The sequence below is a fragment of the Agelaius phoeniceus genome, chromosome Z, assembly GCF_051311805.1.
Source record: "Agelaius phoeniceus isolate bAgePho1 chromosome Z, bAgePho1.hap1, whole genome shotgun sequence".
Lineage (NCBI taxonomy): Eukaryota > Metazoa > Chordata > Aves > Passeriformes > Icteridae > Agelaius > Agelaius phoeniceus.
This window is the reverse complement of record NC_135303.1, coordinates 41,831,155-41,848,391: the sequence shown is the minus strand read 5'-3', so window position 1 is coordinate 41,848,391 and position 17,237 is coordinate 41,831,155. Positions and strand designations below refer to the sequence as shown.

The following is a 17,237-nucleotide window of genomic DNA, read 5'->3' as shown; positions in this document are numbered from 1 at the left end:
AATGCTTTAAGCTTGTTGCTGGAAGTGTTTTCTACATTTCCTCTGCTATCCACTAAAATCATAGTCTTGATCCTCAGCTGTAAACTAGCTTTCATGCAGTTGCTGGTTCAGATAGCTCTACAGCTGATAATAAAATGAAGAAGCCTGGGAATGCTGCTGCCAACCAAAAGTGTCTGGAGATTATTTCAGCACCTGTTGCAGTTCAGTCATGAATGTAATCTATATGTATTTATATGAAAAGTGATCTGAAAAGTCCACTACATTCACAGCTGAAATATTGATTCCTCTTAACTAATTCATTCTTATTATAATGAGCTCCTAGGTGATGTTGACATCTGCTTTGGGCACTTGTAGTTACCAAGGCAAAAGGTGTTTAGTAACATTACTGGTAATATACTTGATATATTTGTCCAGAAAGATTAACATTCCTCCAGCCCACTTAGATGGCAGTATGTACTGGAGCAAATATTTTCCATGGAGATAAGGAACCTTTACAGGCCACAGATAATTTTTTTCCAAATGTCCACTTCAAAGTTTCACTTTCAGACTGCACAGGACAAAATGGAGTTTCTCCAAAATAGTAACTATCTCTTCCTGCACATTTAACACAGCTCTGTCATTCATTTTTACTCTTAACAGTTTTAATCTTGCAGGAAACACTGTATCTTTTTTTAGTTGGAGCAGTTTAGCCTTCAGCTATTACTTCATCAGAAGGAATAGGAACCACAAAATAAAATGCATCTTCCCACAGAGAAATGGCTAAAATTGGCTAATGTTGTTTCTCTCTTAAATTAAGATTCAAATTATTCTGCCAATATAAAATATTTCTATATAGCGGCACCCTAATAATGTTCCTATGCTTGGAAATCCTAATGTTCAAGGGTTCATTTTCTTTTTAAAGCAGAACTCTGAAACATGGCCAAGGTCTTTACCATATTTAGATCAGAAGTATTACCAAACTGTGTCTCTTTTCTTATTTAAAAAATAATTCTATACTTCTGATTTTGATGTCTACCTACCTGTCTTTTAATACTTGTTTTATTTTGGGTCTCATTTAGCACATGAATCTGCTATATCATTCCATTGCAATGCAGTTAAGAAACTGAGTAAGTTGTTCTTCTGAATCATCATGAAATCCTCATCTATTTAGTTTTATTATTTGTGGAAACTTCTGGTTAATCTCTAGGGTCAGAACCTCTAGGACTATCTAGGACTATCATTGTTCGAGACTTAACAGTATTAATGAATGAGTTACATTCTTGCCCTACAAACAAGGTGTCTTCGGTGACAAGCTAATTGCCAATTAGCCATTGAATCTGCAAGCAGTAATTAAACATGGCAAAAAAGCTGCACAAGAATAATCCATGGAGTGAGATGAGGAGCCTTTGCAACACCTCCCTTGTAGCCTTGCAGGAAAGAAATTTGAGGCCTCTCTGGTGACTCTGAATGAGGAGGCAGGGACAGCTGGGTTTTTTTCCTTTACTGGAGAATGCTTCTGGAACCTCAAAGGTTTGGATAAACATAGGTCATAGAATGAGTTATTCTGAAGACTGAAAAGCATCACCACCAGGGGAGTTGCTAATTCTGTAATGTGTGGTTGTGACAGAATATCACTGTAGGGAAGAGTGTAGACTGATCACAGTCTCATTTGTGTTGTGTGGGGTTTTTTTTCCCTCTTTGTTTTTACAGGTCCTTCATTCTAATAGGAAAAAAAATGTCTTGCAGTATGCCCTGTGCTTTTCATCTCATACCTTTGTCAGCAGATGGTGGTGACTGAGGAAGGGCCAAAACATTGGCTTGCAAAGGAAGACATAAGAGTTTACTTGATCCTGATTGTGTACCTGTTTTCACAGCTCCCTAGTAAGAGCCAGGTAGCATTCCCTAGCCTGTCTTGTGGATGAACACATTTAAAGAATGTAATGGTAATCCTCCAGCTAACAAGAAAGTGATTCAGGACTGACTTGTTGATTCTCTCATATCCTGTGTTCATCTTGCTAATGCAGTTACTAATGCAAGTTAGTAAGCAGTTTCCTTACACAGGGGGGCTAGTGAAACTGTAAAGGTAGGTAGAAGTTGTGATGGAACTTAATGGGTCATGACTGTGATGATTGAAGTGTCTGTGTGTCCTTCAGATAGATGGAGGTGCATTTTAGGGAGACTTTACCAAACAGAGTTCTTTTTTAGGAAGAAAGAGGAAAGTAAAGCTTGACCATATGTTATGTAGTCATCTATCCTAAGAAAACATAAATAAGTGTACTTCTAACTTCACTTTCATTGTACTTTCTAGGATGGCAAGGCCTTCTTCTGTGCCTTTTCCCATGGAGGTCTGAACAGCTGAGTGTCATTGCTCAGAGTCATGCAGTTGCTCTGCAGGCTTGAAGGGAGAGTCTTTCAAACCAGTCAGTACTAGCCATTGGACCAAGTGGAGGTCTTGTTTTCACTTTCCTGTCCTTCTCATGCTTCCATGAGATTACTTGAACACATGAAACAGCTTGATTCCCTAGAGAGGAGCAGGTAAAAGTGATATGAAGTCTTTTTCAAACAGGCTAAACTGTTTGAGGCAAAAAGAAATACTGGAGTGCTAAGAACACCAGCCTTCTTCCCTTCCCCCTCTCTGTCATTCTCCTCTTTTCCTAGCTGAAGATGTTGCCTCAAACTTAAATAGTGGCATGGAGGGGAATCTGCAGTCAACTCTGGTGAGTTAGAGAGTAGAACTAGGGTACAAAAATATTTTTGTCTTGTCATCACAGGCTAGCTTCAGGTTTGGCTGTTAACTCCTTCCAAGGAAGACAAGAATCTTATGCAAGACCAAGACAGGTGATTGCCTTAATACTGCCTCTAGTCAAAACCATTCCAGCAATTGAGGTAAAAGTATCTATAACTGTCTGCTTTCCAGAAAGTAAAACTGAGCCCAGAGTGTTGCAGTGCTGACTTAGTGGAACTGTGCTGGAATTTTCAATAAGTTCCTGGAAACATCTTGCCCATTATTTTTTGTGAGGTTGACATCTGCCATGTAAGTTTCTCAGGTTCCTTTGGAAAAGACACATGTCCTTGCAAGATGAGATTTATAAATCTTGCTGAGAAAGCAGGAGGAATTTAACTGTGTTGAAAACATAGGTGCTTTACTTGTTGTCTGCTATGGAAATATCCCTGCTCAACCATCCAGGATCCACTCTGGCAGGCACTCTTGCACCACCTGAGCTGGACCAAAGGCCTCTTCCCAGCTATGCCCCCTCACACAGTCAGACCAGGTTTCCATCCCTAGGTTTTCCATAGCAGTCTCGAACGTCCCAGCCATTAAAATCATTTCATCACAGCACAGTTACAAACAAACAGCTCGGGCTGGTGTCTCTGGGGAGACACCAGAACAAAGGAACCCCTGGGCTTTTATCCCCTCACCAAGCATGGGAAGGTCTGGGACCGTTGGCTCCTGCCATGTCCCAGTGTCTGGCCCCCTGGCTGGGCCACAGGTCCCCGGGCCCTCGTGTGCCCAGGGTGGGCTCTTCAGGGCCTCTTTGCCTGGGCTGCCCCAGCCTGAGCTTAACCTGCAGCTCCCACTGCAGCTGCACCCCGAGCTACCTCAGTGAAACCTGTTCCTCAGTGCTGCTTCGACAGTGGCGGGATCCTCCTTCCTCTTTTGTGCAATCTGGAAGAAATAACTTGGGCTAAACTAATGAAGAGTTTGATCTGAGATCCAAATTCTTTCAGCATTAGTGACGTTTCATTAAAACCTTGAAGGGCCTTTATGTTCTGCCCAAATAGTCTTTGAAAAGCTTATTTGCTGTCTAGATTTCATAACCTTTACAGTAAACACTGAAATGTTGCTGCTGTATTTTCATCTCAGTGGAAAAATGTGATATATGGAAAACTTTGCACTTCTGCTTGTAAAGTAAAGGCAACAAGAGCAGTTTGGTAGAGGTGAGCTGTAGCTAATGTATGGTTTGTGTATTGGGACTTAACCCTGCTTTCCAACTCCTAGGCAGTCCTATATGGTTTTCCTTAACTGTTAGCAGCATAGTGGTTAATAAGCTTCTCAGTGCTAACAGATGGGAGACTTTACCTTTATTCTCATGCTGCAGGATAAGACACTGTACTGTGTAGCCATTCTGATTACTCTCATTTACTCACTATGTGATCTCTTAAAATGCCATTGGGCAGTGACAGCCAGTTCACAGAAGGTCTGCCTTCTACTGAATTACTACTGCCTCATCACAAGCTTTTTTTTCCCTTTCTTTTATTTATAGATGGCTTTATATTTAAAGCCATTTATATTTATTTATTTTTATTTATTTTCTTTACTATAGCTTTATATTTAAAGCCATTCATTCTCTTACTCCAAACAAGTGAAAATGATTCAAATGAAGTCTCAGAAGTCACATTCATAGTGTGGCACTCTTTGATGTTAAATTAGCTGGTGTTACTCTGAGAAGTGCATAGCTGAGTAAAGCACAGATCTGCAGTGGATATTGGGGTCTTGGTAGTCCCTCATCTACAAACAAAACTGCTCCAATTCATGAAGATTCTTTATGTTAATCCATGGACTAACCTCTATATTGCTTATTATGGCTAGCAGGTCAAAGAATGGAGGAGCTGATCCTGATTTATTTTTCTGTCTGTGCCTTCCTTTACTAGAATCCAAACAATTTTATAGGTAATGACACATCAGCTTGCTGCTTACAGTATTGTAGACCTACTGTGCTGTTGATACCATATTGAGGCTCCTGAGTTCACCCTAGAAAGAGATTTCATATATAGAACTTTTACAGGATCCCCAGTGGTGATTGGTAGGAGTAAAATGCAGCAATTGAAGAGGTAAAGTCATTCAGAGAGCAAGTGAAGAGGTGGATGACGTTTAAAGGCTGCTACTGGCTGGGACTAGCAAAGCAACCAGGTGCTGGACTCGATGCCAGCTCAAGGCTGGAGTTGCCGTGTATTCCTCAGAGTGTGCTGGGTTTGATGCCTGGCTGCAGGCATGTAGTGTGCTGGCACTGCAAGCCATGCATTGCAAGGTGGACATAATGCTGCAAGTAACTGAAGTATAGCTGCCTGTGCTTCTCAGAGGGACATAACTACAAGGGCCATCTACCTTCTAATCAGGGCTGCTGCAATGCCAGGCTCTTCAGCAGACACTCCTAGTTGGTACACGGTTTCACGAGTGATTTTAGGCAGTTGCAGTACATGCTGTGCAAGCAGCCCCATACAGTCAATCAACCTTCCAGGTTATGGACTCTTCAAAGACTGGATAAAACACTTGCCAGGAGTTTATCTGCATACTTATTTTTTTCCCCTCAAACTTGTAGTGACCTTGCCCTAAAGAAGGAAAAGTTTAATTTAATGTACTAATATATCTAATTGGACATACACATAAGCAGACTTGTTTCTTCATCTTGGAAGTCAACAAAAATGGTCCATCAAACCTTGCGGTAGCTTATATTCTCATCTTTTCACCTTGGAGTGTGATAAGCCCATCAGTCTTAGAATACAAGACAGTGGTGAAACACTTTTTCACCTGTGGATAGTGCATGTCATAGAATATCAGTAAACACCTTTACTTTTAATTCTCGATGGTTAAAATAGTCTTGTCCTCGCAATGAATATCTCATACAGTCTTTGCAATCTTGTAACTACCAAGAGAGTTATGTGGTGCACAGTGCTTCTGCTCTACAGACTTCTACCATGATGAGAGCAGAACATGTAATGAACTTCAAATAGATCTTAACACATCAGCTCTAAGCAATCATTTTTCATATTGCTGCTTTTCCACTGCTTGGAAGACCAGAGGATCTTTCTCTCATGCTGGCTGCAAAATTTTGGGGATTAACACCCCCCTGCAAGGCTTGTCTGGCTTCACCCTTGCCAGAGATGGCTGTACTGCATTTGCTGCTAAGCTCTGAAGTTGCTGCACACTAATTATTTCCTGTTCTTTTCCAGACCACACGAGCAGAGTTTGATTTGCCGGAGTATTCTGTCCGTCGGCGGTACCAAGACTTCGACTGGTTGAGAAACAAGCTGGAAGAGTCTCAGCCAACACATCTTATTCCCGTAGGTACTAAGCAAGAATCTGCTGTTAAGGACAGTTGTGCATCTGTCTTCCAAGGGTAATATTTGGATGTAATGTGTCTAGGTTTAAAAAACAGTACTTTATTCTGTTTTGCTTCCCATTCCTGACTAGTTAGGAAGCTTAAGCTTTCCTTGAGTGGCACACCTGAGAGGTAAGCTTTGTCAACCTCCTGCAGGGCAATACATGTGCTGACTACAGTAGCTGTGACATAAATAGAATACATTTAATCTGTTTACTCAATTATTACATCTGTATTTCAAAGCATCTAGGAATTATGAAAAGCCACAGGTACTTCAGGTTCTAGTCTCAGTTTTCAAGATGGCCTTTTGAGCTGGTTTTACAAAGTAATTTAAAACTGCTTGTGCAAACATTTAATAGCACTAACATGTAATAGCACTGACTTGGAAGTCTCAGCCTCTAGTTTGGTAGCTATTGCATGCCTTCAGTAGGTAGAAGCTTGCCTAATAAGATTAGCTAAACTACTGCACCCATTGTTGCTGAAACTGGTGATCTGACCACCTTATTTGATGTGAGGAAGTTAGTACTACCTTATACGTAGGTATAGGAAACCTTTGAGATCACTGCCTTCAGTCCTTTTGAAGAAAGACATTTAAAAAGCCCCGTAGGAATTGAATTGGCAGGAAATAGCAACACTACTAGCATACTTTAGCTTGCCTGGGGTGGGTGATGGGGTGGAAGTTTCTCTGCCCTCCCTCCCTCAGCAAGGAGTAGGCTGTGTGAGAAGTATTGTTAGGTTGCTCTATGGTTGAGCGCTGTTTAAGTCCTTAATTATGCTAGGACTTGCCTCAAGTGGAATAATAGCTGAGTGTTTCAGAGATAAGAAGTACTTCACAAAATCATGTGACACCACTAACTTCCAGCAAATATGTTTAGTGAACAGTAGTGGAAAGAAAGACAGTGAGCTTGAGAGCATAAGGTGGAGGCATGTGTAATGTGTTAAGTGCTCATACTGTTTTTTCACGTCCCATTCTCTGAACAGCTGGAACAATCACAATTCAGCTTCTGCTTCTTGGGTACACTAATAGGCAGCCAGTTCTGCCTGAAGCCTGCAAGGCTGTAAATAATAGTCGAGTAGCAGAAGGTGAGTCATAGCTGGGGAATCAAGCTGCTTTGCTCCTACCAGGAATTTGTTGCAGACAGAACAGCAAACTTTGCATGAGTAGCTGTAATACTGGACATGGAACTGGCTGTAGAACAAGCCAGTATCTTAGGTGCATTTGTTCTAGAAAATCTGGAGGTAAAAGGATGTGCCGTTAATAAGGGAGATAAAGGATTTTGTCTGTTTATGCACAAGTTAGCAATTACAGAATCCCCTAATAATCTCCTTCATGCAGGATATGGTTGCTGAATGTTTTATGTATTTATTGTCTAGAAATAGATGAGGTATAGAAGCTAAAGGTGGTTTCAGATGCACTGGCTCAAGTGTTTTCTGAAAAGATGTTTCAAGACAATCTAAGACTATCTGTATTTGTAATTATAGATACTGGAATCCCTGAAAGCCTAACAAATTATCAAAAGGGAGTTGTCTTCCTAATCTCAATATAGTGATTCTGCCTAAAATCTTGCTGTAGCAAATGATAATGTCTTATCAGTGCAGTGTGTCATGACAGCCTACACTTGGAAGTCAAAACTAACCTCACTGTGAGTTCCTCTTCATCTCTTCAGTTTCTGATATTACTTCTTTTTAAAAGATCTGAGACATTCTAATATTTTCTTTCAAAAGACAGTAAACTGATCTCAGTTCTGTCTCTAGACTACAAAGGTAAAGCACAATTTTAAAACTTATATTAATCTTGAAGTCTATGCTGTCTGGACAGAACAAAAGCACATGTAGTGGTAGAGCTGAAATTAACCATGCATCAGCTTAAAAAGTTACCTTTCATCCAAAGTGGTACTGTGTATTCTGTAATCCAAGTGTAACAGGGGGGACTGTATAACTAGCAAGTCTGGAGATAGTCTGGGCTTACATGTCAAACTGAACTGCAGAGATGAACTGCAAAATAGTAAGATGTAAAAGTGAATGTATCATCAGGCTTTTGTCACTTACAGAAACATACCCAGGAAAGTCAGCTGTGATAGATGACCAGGTGTACTCGCTCACACTTCAGAAAAGATCCAGCCATTTTCTGTGTCAAGTCCCTGGTTTGGTTTTGCTCAGTGTTCTCACTAAGGCTGTTGGCCTTTTACAGGAGGGCCCTGTTCAAAAGCTCTAAATTGTTCATAGAGGGTTTGTGGGAAGTAGAATTGTGCAATTTTCTGAGTTTCCTGAGGCTGGGCAGCCTTGCTTCAGCACTGGCTGGTGGCGGGGGTGGTGGTTATGTGTGCTTCTGTTATAAATAGCATGCAGCTCTTCTGGCATCTCTTCAGAGCTGGATCTTGAATATGGATAGCAGTAGGGAGAACAATCTAAGCTATGCTACAAGTATTTAGTGTGAGTACTGTTTGACTTCCCTGGTGTGTCTCTCAGCTGAAGCCATTCAGTAGAATGGCTAGCTTTAAGCCAGACCAGCTTAAGGATAATTTTGAGCACAGCTTGCATCCCATCTGATGCATGGTACCTGTTCACAAACACAATGTTTCAGTTCCTGTCAAGACTGGAATTTGATTGCTTTGTTTATTTCCAAATTTCCAAAACAGAAGCAAGTTTTTGGTCTTTTGAATCTTGTACTGTTTGCTTATCTCTGACAGCCTCTTCCTGAAAAATTTGTGGTGAAGGGTGTTGTTGATCGCTTTTCGGAAGAGTTTGTGGAGACAAGGAGGAAAGCGTTAGACAAGTTCTTGAAGAGAATAACTGATCACCCAGTGTTGTCTTTTAATGAGCACTTCAACGTCTTTCTCACAGCTAAGGTAAGCCAGTAACTTTCGAATACAGTTGTTGACCTTTGCAGTCCCTTCTGAAATGGGGGTAAAAAGGCATTAACAAAACTACATGAGCAGATCAGAGCTTCCACTTCCTCCAGAGGGTTATTGGGCACTCTGACTATTGTGTGTGACAGACCCTTGTGTGTGACAACAGTATGGGTTCCCTGTGCTTGAAGGGAAGAGGAATCCTCTCTGCAGATTGATAAATTGAATTCTCCAGACTTTATTGTTTTGTAGCATGTAATCCTATTATGCAAGAGAGAATAAAAATTCAGAAAACTGTAGACTTTAAAATCCTCTTTTGGGGAGGAGGGAAGGGGGAGAGGAAGAAGAGTCTCCCTTGCACAAAAGCTTGTGAATTTCTTGACTTTTTATCTTGTCTGTTCTTTTTATACTGCTTGCACTTGATGCCCTCAAAACTAAGCATGGAGGCCTCATTCTTGTTTGTTCTCAGCCAACAATTTCATGCATCTCTTCTGCATGACTCATGCAGGAATAGTGCAATTTTCTTTGGCTTTCTTTAGAACTGCATTCCAAATAAGACTAGGAGGACTTGCAGCTATGCTTGGGTTTTACCAGATAGGTGAGAAGTGCTGTAAAGGTATGCCCTTCCAAAGTCACATTAATCTAGCTCACTTAAATGTGATGTTTGAGCTCACTTCAGGTTCATGCTTCGCTTGCTGTTAATAATCAAATTCCAGTGTTTTTATTTCCCCTCCATAGTGAAATTAACCACTGAAACAAGCCAGAAATGCAGAATTTGTTTAAATGTCTTATAGCTAGTTCCTCTTTTGATCTGTCCAAACACAATGCAGCTTTCTTAGCTGCTCTATTTGTCTTCTGCCATCCCTGCAAAATGAATGTCAAGGGCTTCATCCTCTGCTTTAGGAAGAGTTTGCCTTGAGATTACAGAGCATCCTGGGGAAAGGATGTTCTGCTGAATGGTTCTAATGTTTGAACCTGGTCTAGTGGAGCAGTGAGGTGTCAGTTCAGTGTACTAGGATTTCAGAATTTAGTTACTACAGGAAGTTGTAAGATCACCTCCTGGTTGAAGAAGAGAGACCAATGTTTCTTCATATTCCCTCTTTGGACCTGTAACATACCAGAATGCTTGAGAGAGTGAGTGAATAATTTTGAGTTCAAGGATCTTTTCTGATGCCTGCTTGTAGCTCATACTGATGACATGTGGAAAGAAAAAATCAAATTGCATTTAAATGCAAACATAATTGAAAATTACACTAACTGCTAAGACGTCAGGTTTTCTTAATCAGGCTTACATTTGACTTACATTAAGTGCTGGGAAGGAATACCATAGTACATGTTTTGAAGATGGCTATTTTTTTATTTGTTTTTTGGGTTTTTTTTTTTAAGAAAAAACTTTAGTCTCTTAAGCTTTTAGTCTCGTCTGTAGTAATACGTCTGAATTCTTGATCTCTACAGCCTGCTTGGTTTGAACACATCTCTTCCTCAGGCTCTATAGGACAACCAAACTATAGCTCCTGAGTCTGTTTTGAGATGTTGAATACTGACCTCTGCTGGAAGAAATAAAACGAAACATTGTCAGCGTTTTGACTAACTAAAACCATTTTTTTCTGGTGTACTGTTAAGGTGAAATCCCATGAAAATTGTAGAGTAGCAGTCTTGTTAGCATAGATAATCTGAAAGTTGGTTTATGCAAATGTGTAAAGGAGTGAGAAGGAGGTTTACACTTTCTGTGCAGCAATATGGATGCATCTGACCCAGCCTGAGCTACAGTCTCTCTTGCAGAGAAGTTTTGCTGGTCTCCTCACGCTGCATTTTTTCTGCTTGCAGTCTTCACCTGCCTCCTGTTTGACCACAGAACTGGAGTGAGGAGGCTGCTTACCAAATAGGTGTGCAGTGTGTAGCTCTGTAGTAGGTCAGTAGAGCCAGCTGGTGCATCTGATTAATACCGGTATTGTACTGGTATTGACTTAGAAGTATGTGTAGATGAATGATGTGAAATGTTTTGGTGGAACCAGAACTGTTAATAAGCTTGCTTCCCTGGTGAGAGTACAGGAAAATGGGAAAGTATGGCCATACGCAAAGTTGGCCTACTTGTTTATTTCTAATGTACTTCATACTATTCTCCTGGATAATTTATCTCCATGGAGCCTTGAAGCTGTGCTCAACTGTACTGCTTGTAGAAAGCCTTTGTTCAAGGCTGTGTGTCAGATGTAATCTGTTGCTTTCACAAGATTTGATCTTGACTGTAAAGTATTCTTCACTGTATTAATATTTAAACATATAAGTGAGTATTCCTAAACATATTCTTTTTTGTTTCTTTTTTGTTGTTTGTTTGTTTGTTCATTTTAATTCCTAGGATCTTAATGCCTACAAAAAGCAAGGAATGGCTTTGCTGTCAAAGATGGGGGAGTCTGTCAAATACGTTACTGGAGGCTACAAATTAAGAAGTCGGCCACTGGAGTTTGCAGCCATTGGGGATTATCTGGACACATTCTCTCTAAAGCTTGGTACCATTGATAGAATAGCACAACGGATCATCAAGGAACAGCTGGGTAAGGAGACAGGATGTTCCATCATAATACTCCAGTCTGAATGTTCTGTGTCTTATTCTGGGTGATATAATGATAATAACAATTTGTGTTGATGATTCTGGCCTGTAATAAGTCACACACAGGGCAAAATCTAATGCCTGTTCCAGATTTTAGAAAGGCCCAAAACACAGTAACACAGTATCTGATATTAGCTCAATTTAAATCTTGTTTTAAAGTTGAGTAATTTTTTGAAAGATTTCTGGAGTAATTTTTTGAAAAATTTTTGAAAGATTACAGGTGGGATGACCTGTAGATTCCACCTGGAGGAATACAAATGGAATTCCTAGATGAATACAAGCTTTACGAGTCTGTCTTAGTAGAGATAGGTTTTACATATGTTTAAAAAACTGACCTTGGCTACTGCACAGGTGCAAGAATCTTTGTATTGGAAGTCTGTAGGAATCATAAGTTAAGAAAGAGACAACTTGAACCTGTCACCTGTGCAGCCACAGAGCTCTATTAAGTCTATTAAGAAGCTAATGTAAGCGTTGACTCCCTGTGGGGATTAATGTTATTCAAAATTCGTGCGTGATTTCACCTATTTTGTGTTTGCTCATCTTTGTGCCTTGCTCTTACTCTGTAATCTATTTTTTCATCTGCCTCTTGTAGAATACTTGGTGGAACTACGAGAATATGGACCTGTTTATTCAACCTGGGGAGGGCTGGAGGTTGAGCTATCAGAGCCACTGGAAGGAGTGTCTGCCTGTATTGGGAATTGCTGCACAGCTCTTGAAGAACTCAGTGAGGACATGACAGAAGACTTCCTGCCTGTGCTTAGGGAATATATATTGTATGCTGAGTCCATGAAGGTAAAGAGAGCCCTGTGGCAGAAAGCGCTGTCGTGTTTGCCTGGAATTAGCAAGTTCATTTGTTTTGAACAGTGAGAAAAGGTGGTCATGGGAAAAGTGGGGAAGTAATACATTAAGTAGGAGGATATTTTCATAGTCAAAACACAGTTAGGTATGTTTAATAGCAGGGTACTGCATGAATAGCATTATCTGTCTGCTCTGCTCTTCAATCAAGCTAGGGTCAATATTATAGGGTGTACACAACATGTGCACCCTACAATAAATAACCAATGAGTTGCCCCTTCATTGGTTTGGCAGGTGATACTCTATAGGAGACTTCCAGTGGCTGCCTAGAATCTCTCTTTGAATTGAAGCTAGTTGTGCTTCAGCTCTTCACTACTTCACTAGAGAGTCACTGTGGGGTCCAACAGGAATTACAGCATTAGCAGTTTATATCACTCGTATGAAGCAGAGTTGGGTGCCTTATTTTAGAACCATGTGTCCAAATGATAGATATTGCTTCCTCTGTCATCCCTATACCCTAGGCATGATATGTCAGTTAAGTTCTGCATACCAAGTAACTGCTTAAAGATGGTATTCTGTGACTCATAATTTTTAAGAACTTTATGTTTTACTGCTTACGCAGACATAATAAAAGCTACTTTAATGTGGGTTTTATTCTCTTGAAGTTATGGAGCGTTGGTAATCAATCACATCTAATGGGGAAAAGAATTACTGAGTTAACTTTACTAAAAAATTATATCCAGGACTTTAGTTTATGCATCAGAGCTTTTCACAACTTGCCTGTGGCACAGTATGTGTGCCATATGTATGTATCAGTCCCACTATGGGGTACTAGCAGACAAGTTCCTTCTGAAGACTTATCATTTGGAACAACTGTTACAAGGCTGTGATATGCACTCCTTTACAGATCTAATAGCCCACCGTAAACTTACAGTCTTACATGTAGTCCTTACTTACATGGTATTCCTTCTCTGTCTTAATGTCATCCTATGCTTCTCAAACTGAGAATTTAAACACTTTCTTGTGATCTTTTCCCAGCTACAGGAGTTGTACATCTTTGTGTTTAAAGTATTCTTGCAGGTGGCTTTGCACTAATTCTCTGGGTATATTCTTTGCTTTTGTCACCATGGATTTGGCTCCAGCATGAATAAGTTGTATTTTCTTTATGGGTCTATTAACAGTAAAGTATTTCTTGAACAGAGTGAGCTGTAAGAAGCCTTGTCTTGGGATGTTTGGACTGTAGGAATTGGAGGTGGATGGAGTGTGATTATAAATAAACAGAGTGTGAGGCTAGTGATTAAATACTTTAACTCAGAACATCTGGCTTTTGATGCTAAAAATACCTACCAAAGATGGCATCTGAAGGAGCAGGCTGAATTGTGAGAGGTGCTCTTCAAAAATACAGCAGGGGAAATTTTTTTAAGCTGAAAGCCAGGGTTTCTTCAGCTGAAGAGGTACTTTAGGCAGATAATCACCACTCACCACAGGCAGAGCGGCATTACAGACTTGCACCTAGGCTTCCTTTTGGTCTTTTACAGCCCTTTTAGAATGGCACTGTCTCCAAGCCAACACTTACTTTACTGTCTAAAGTACTTGTTCAGCTAAAGAAACCCTTGCTTTTTAGCTTGAACTGTTTAGACTGTTGACTTGACTTTCTAGTGCTCTAAAGAATTACGCCGTTTAGTGTCTGGCTTGGACATCTTATTAGCTTTACTCAGTCTAAAAATTTGGAAATCGAGAACAAAAACTATTATTAGCAAAGACAGACGGTTTGTATTTTCCTTTCTTCTCAAATAGCAAAACTGAACTCTCAGGTTCTACAAAGTGCAGTTTTCTTCTGTTAGAAAACATCAGCCTGTTTCTGTTTCTGAAGTGAGCAGCTACTGAACTGTCCTTGCAGAATCCGTAACGCTAAGTAAGTAACCAAAGTTAGTAAGGAGTGCACCCTTGGAGTGCAGGAGACTTTCTGTTGAAAGGGTGGTCCTCTTCACTAGCAGTGCATTCCTCTTCATCAGCTGCTGTGAGGACTGCTTGTGAGATGAAAGTCTGTTTTGTTCTTTCAGAGCATATCTTTTGCACAGGGTACTTGATGGAAGGTAACTCCTCAGGTACTAGGAGTTCAGTGAAACCTTGGTTAGCTTTCTTTGTTGTACACTGTACCCCTGGTGTAGGTGTGGGAACATGATCTATAGAGCAGTCATAGCTGAATGTCCCTTGAGTAAGAACTGCCAGATTATTGTCACTGTTCAGAGACGAAGAGGCCTTGATGTCTTCAGGAGCACTGTTGTACCTAAGGAGAAGAGCCTGAGGGAACTGCACCCCAGTAGTTCTGCTTGAATAGAAAATTGGTTGTTTCGAGGGAAGCCTAACCTCTGGATTTGTTTGAAAGATTTGCAGAACAGGGCAGAAGCTGGTGTTGTGTCCTTGAGTTAAAATGTGTGCTGGTAGTATCTGGAAGAGACCGACCCTTTCCAAATTACTTGCCTTGCTCAGCACTGGTTAGGCCACAACTGTCTTCAGTTTTTATCCCTGCTGCACACAAAAAGATGTGGATAAGCTGAAGAGGGTCTGGAAGAGGACCAGAGATGGTCAAGGGACTGAGAAGACTGCTGTATGAGGAAAGGCTGAGAGAGCTGGGTATGTTCAACCTTGAGGAAGAAGGCTTAGGGAAAATCTTATCACCACCTACTAGTATTTAATGATTGAGTACAAATATGATTAAAGCTCCCTTTTCACAAGAAGACCCATGGAAAAACGGGGACAGTCAGTGCAAATTACTCTTGGGGACATTTTCATTAAACACAAGAGGAGAATTTTCACAATGAGAACAATCATCCTTTTGAATAATGTCTCCAGGGAAGTGGTGGACTCCCCAACACTGGACACATTTAAGATCCAGCTGGACAGGGTGCTGATCCATCTTGTCTTTTGCCAAGAAGGGTAGGATGAGCTAATCCTTGAGGTCTCTTCCAGCCTGGTATTCTGTGGTTTCTATTACATGTCAAGGTGATGTCTCAGTTCCTGGTGCAGCGAGGCCCTTGTCAGCAAACATGGTACCACATTTGCTGATGTACATTGGTGTTGCCCTGGGAGGCATGTGCAGAGGACAAAATCTCCTATACACGATTCAGTGCATATATTAGGATGTTACATGACTTCTGTTTGCTCAACATTGCTATAAAGGTTTATCATGTGACGTGATCCCCCCGGGGTGTTCTTGGACATTACTTTTAAGGCATGTTTAAAGCAAGCACCACACTAGTAGGTAACTGTGTCCTTAAGGGCATGGAGTAACTAGAGATCCTCTTGTGATGTTTAGTCACAGTAGGAAGCTATGGAGTGTGCAAACAGGATTGAAATTTAAATTTGAAGTAAGATGCTGATGGCAAGCTCCTGAAAGCTCTGTGTGGGCCAAGGTGGAATGTTTCAACTAAATACAAAATGGTGAAGGACCTGCTGAAACTAGGCTAAGTCTTTCATGTTAAGATACCACTGGTATAGTTCTGGCCTGAAATAACTGAAGTGTGTTGATTGAGGTTTTTTAGTTTTGAGTTTGGTTTCTTCCAACTTTTTTTTTTAAAAAAACTTCTTTTCCCTCTGAGTGAGGCCTTAATGTGTATTGCATGGTCTGTGGTAATTTTGAGGATACTTGATGCAGAGCTTTTCATAATTGCTGCTAAAGCATCAAGGCATCAATCTAGAACAGAGGAGATTGCTTAAAGGTGCCAGAGGAAAATACCGGACAAGTGAAAGGGAGGGCAATATTTTTTTCGTTACCTACAGGTCAGCCATTACTGGATACTTAAAACCATATTCACAAGCTCATTATTAGTGGTCCCCAGTAGGTGGACTTGAGCGCTTAAGGGGAATTAAGACACCTGTTCTTTGAATCCAGTTTGCCAATAACTGTTAATCATTGGCTACTCCTGGTAGAGATTCGGCTTCCTGCACTAACTCCAGGCTTCTAAAGGCAAAATACAATTGCTGGAGGCAGTTGTTTTTCACAGAAGAAATTTCAGTTGATTCAGGTTCAAGAGGCAATACAAAGTAGAAATAGCTATTAAATCTCTCAGACTTTTGTTGCATTGGTAACCTCAATCACTAAAGGCCATCCCAGATAGTTGCATAGATTCCAAAAAGAAGGGGCAGTATTGCGGTTTTTCAACCAAACACAACCAGTGGTATGATTCTTCATCCTTTTTGGAACAAAAGGGAGAGTTGAGCTCTTGAAGGTGAATTCTTCAGGTTTGCCCTCTTTTTATTGACTAATCTAATAGTAGCTTTGTGGATGGAGTGCCATTCCCATTTATAATGGATTGAACATCCCTACTCTAGAGCAGCTGCATTGGTGACCTTCTCTTGGCTTAAGAAGGAGGAGAGGGATGATGATTAGTAGATATATGTACGTCCTTAGTTGCTCTTAATTAGATCTAGAGTGGCTGTTAGAGGAGTTACTTTTTTAAAAATATGTTTCAGTAGGCAGCACTGCACATAACTAGTCATGTGTTACTAGCCTTGTCTGGACGTGTTGCAATGAGTAGTTACTACTTGGTGTCCTAATGGGACAATTCCTTCTGGATGTCCGAAGGGAAGACTCAAAGCCAAGTTAGCTGCAAGAGAATTTCAAACTTACAGAGAGTGTTGGTTGACTCCCCTCTGAGCACTTTTAATAATAACTTTGCATCGACAGAGTAATTTAAAAATACGAGTTGTTTCTTTGTGGTGTACCACTTCAGTGTACCTGAAGTGGTAAGTTGCCTGCTCTTGCAGACACGAAGCTGTTTATTTTTTAGAAAGACTAATTCCTGTGGTTCTTTTCAAACTGTAAGATTGTAATATAAACTTGGTGAAGTTCTTTGTGGATATAGTACAAACTAAGGGTAGCATCTTTGCCTCTCTATTTTG

At 40.5% G+C, this 17,237-nt stretch overlaps 1 protein-coding gene across 1 annotated transcript in view; it reads left to right on the top strand.

Moving 5' to 3' along the window:
- The window catches only part of SNX30 (sorting nexin family member 30), a 52,816-nt gene that overhangs the window by 22,319 nt on the left and 13,260 nt on the right, over positions 1-17,237 (top strand). Inside the window, exons 3-6 of the mRNA XM_054652149.2 lie at positions 5,932-6,042; positions 8,771-8,929; positions 11,286-11,481; positions 12,130-12,329. Coding sequence (XP_054508124.1) covers positions 5,932-6,042; positions 8,771-8,929; positions 11,286-11,481; positions 12,130-12,329 — 666 coding nt within the window. The remainder of the gene's footprint in view (positions 1-5,931; positions 6,043-8,770; positions 8,930-11,285; positions 11,482-12,129; positions 12,330-17,237) is intronic.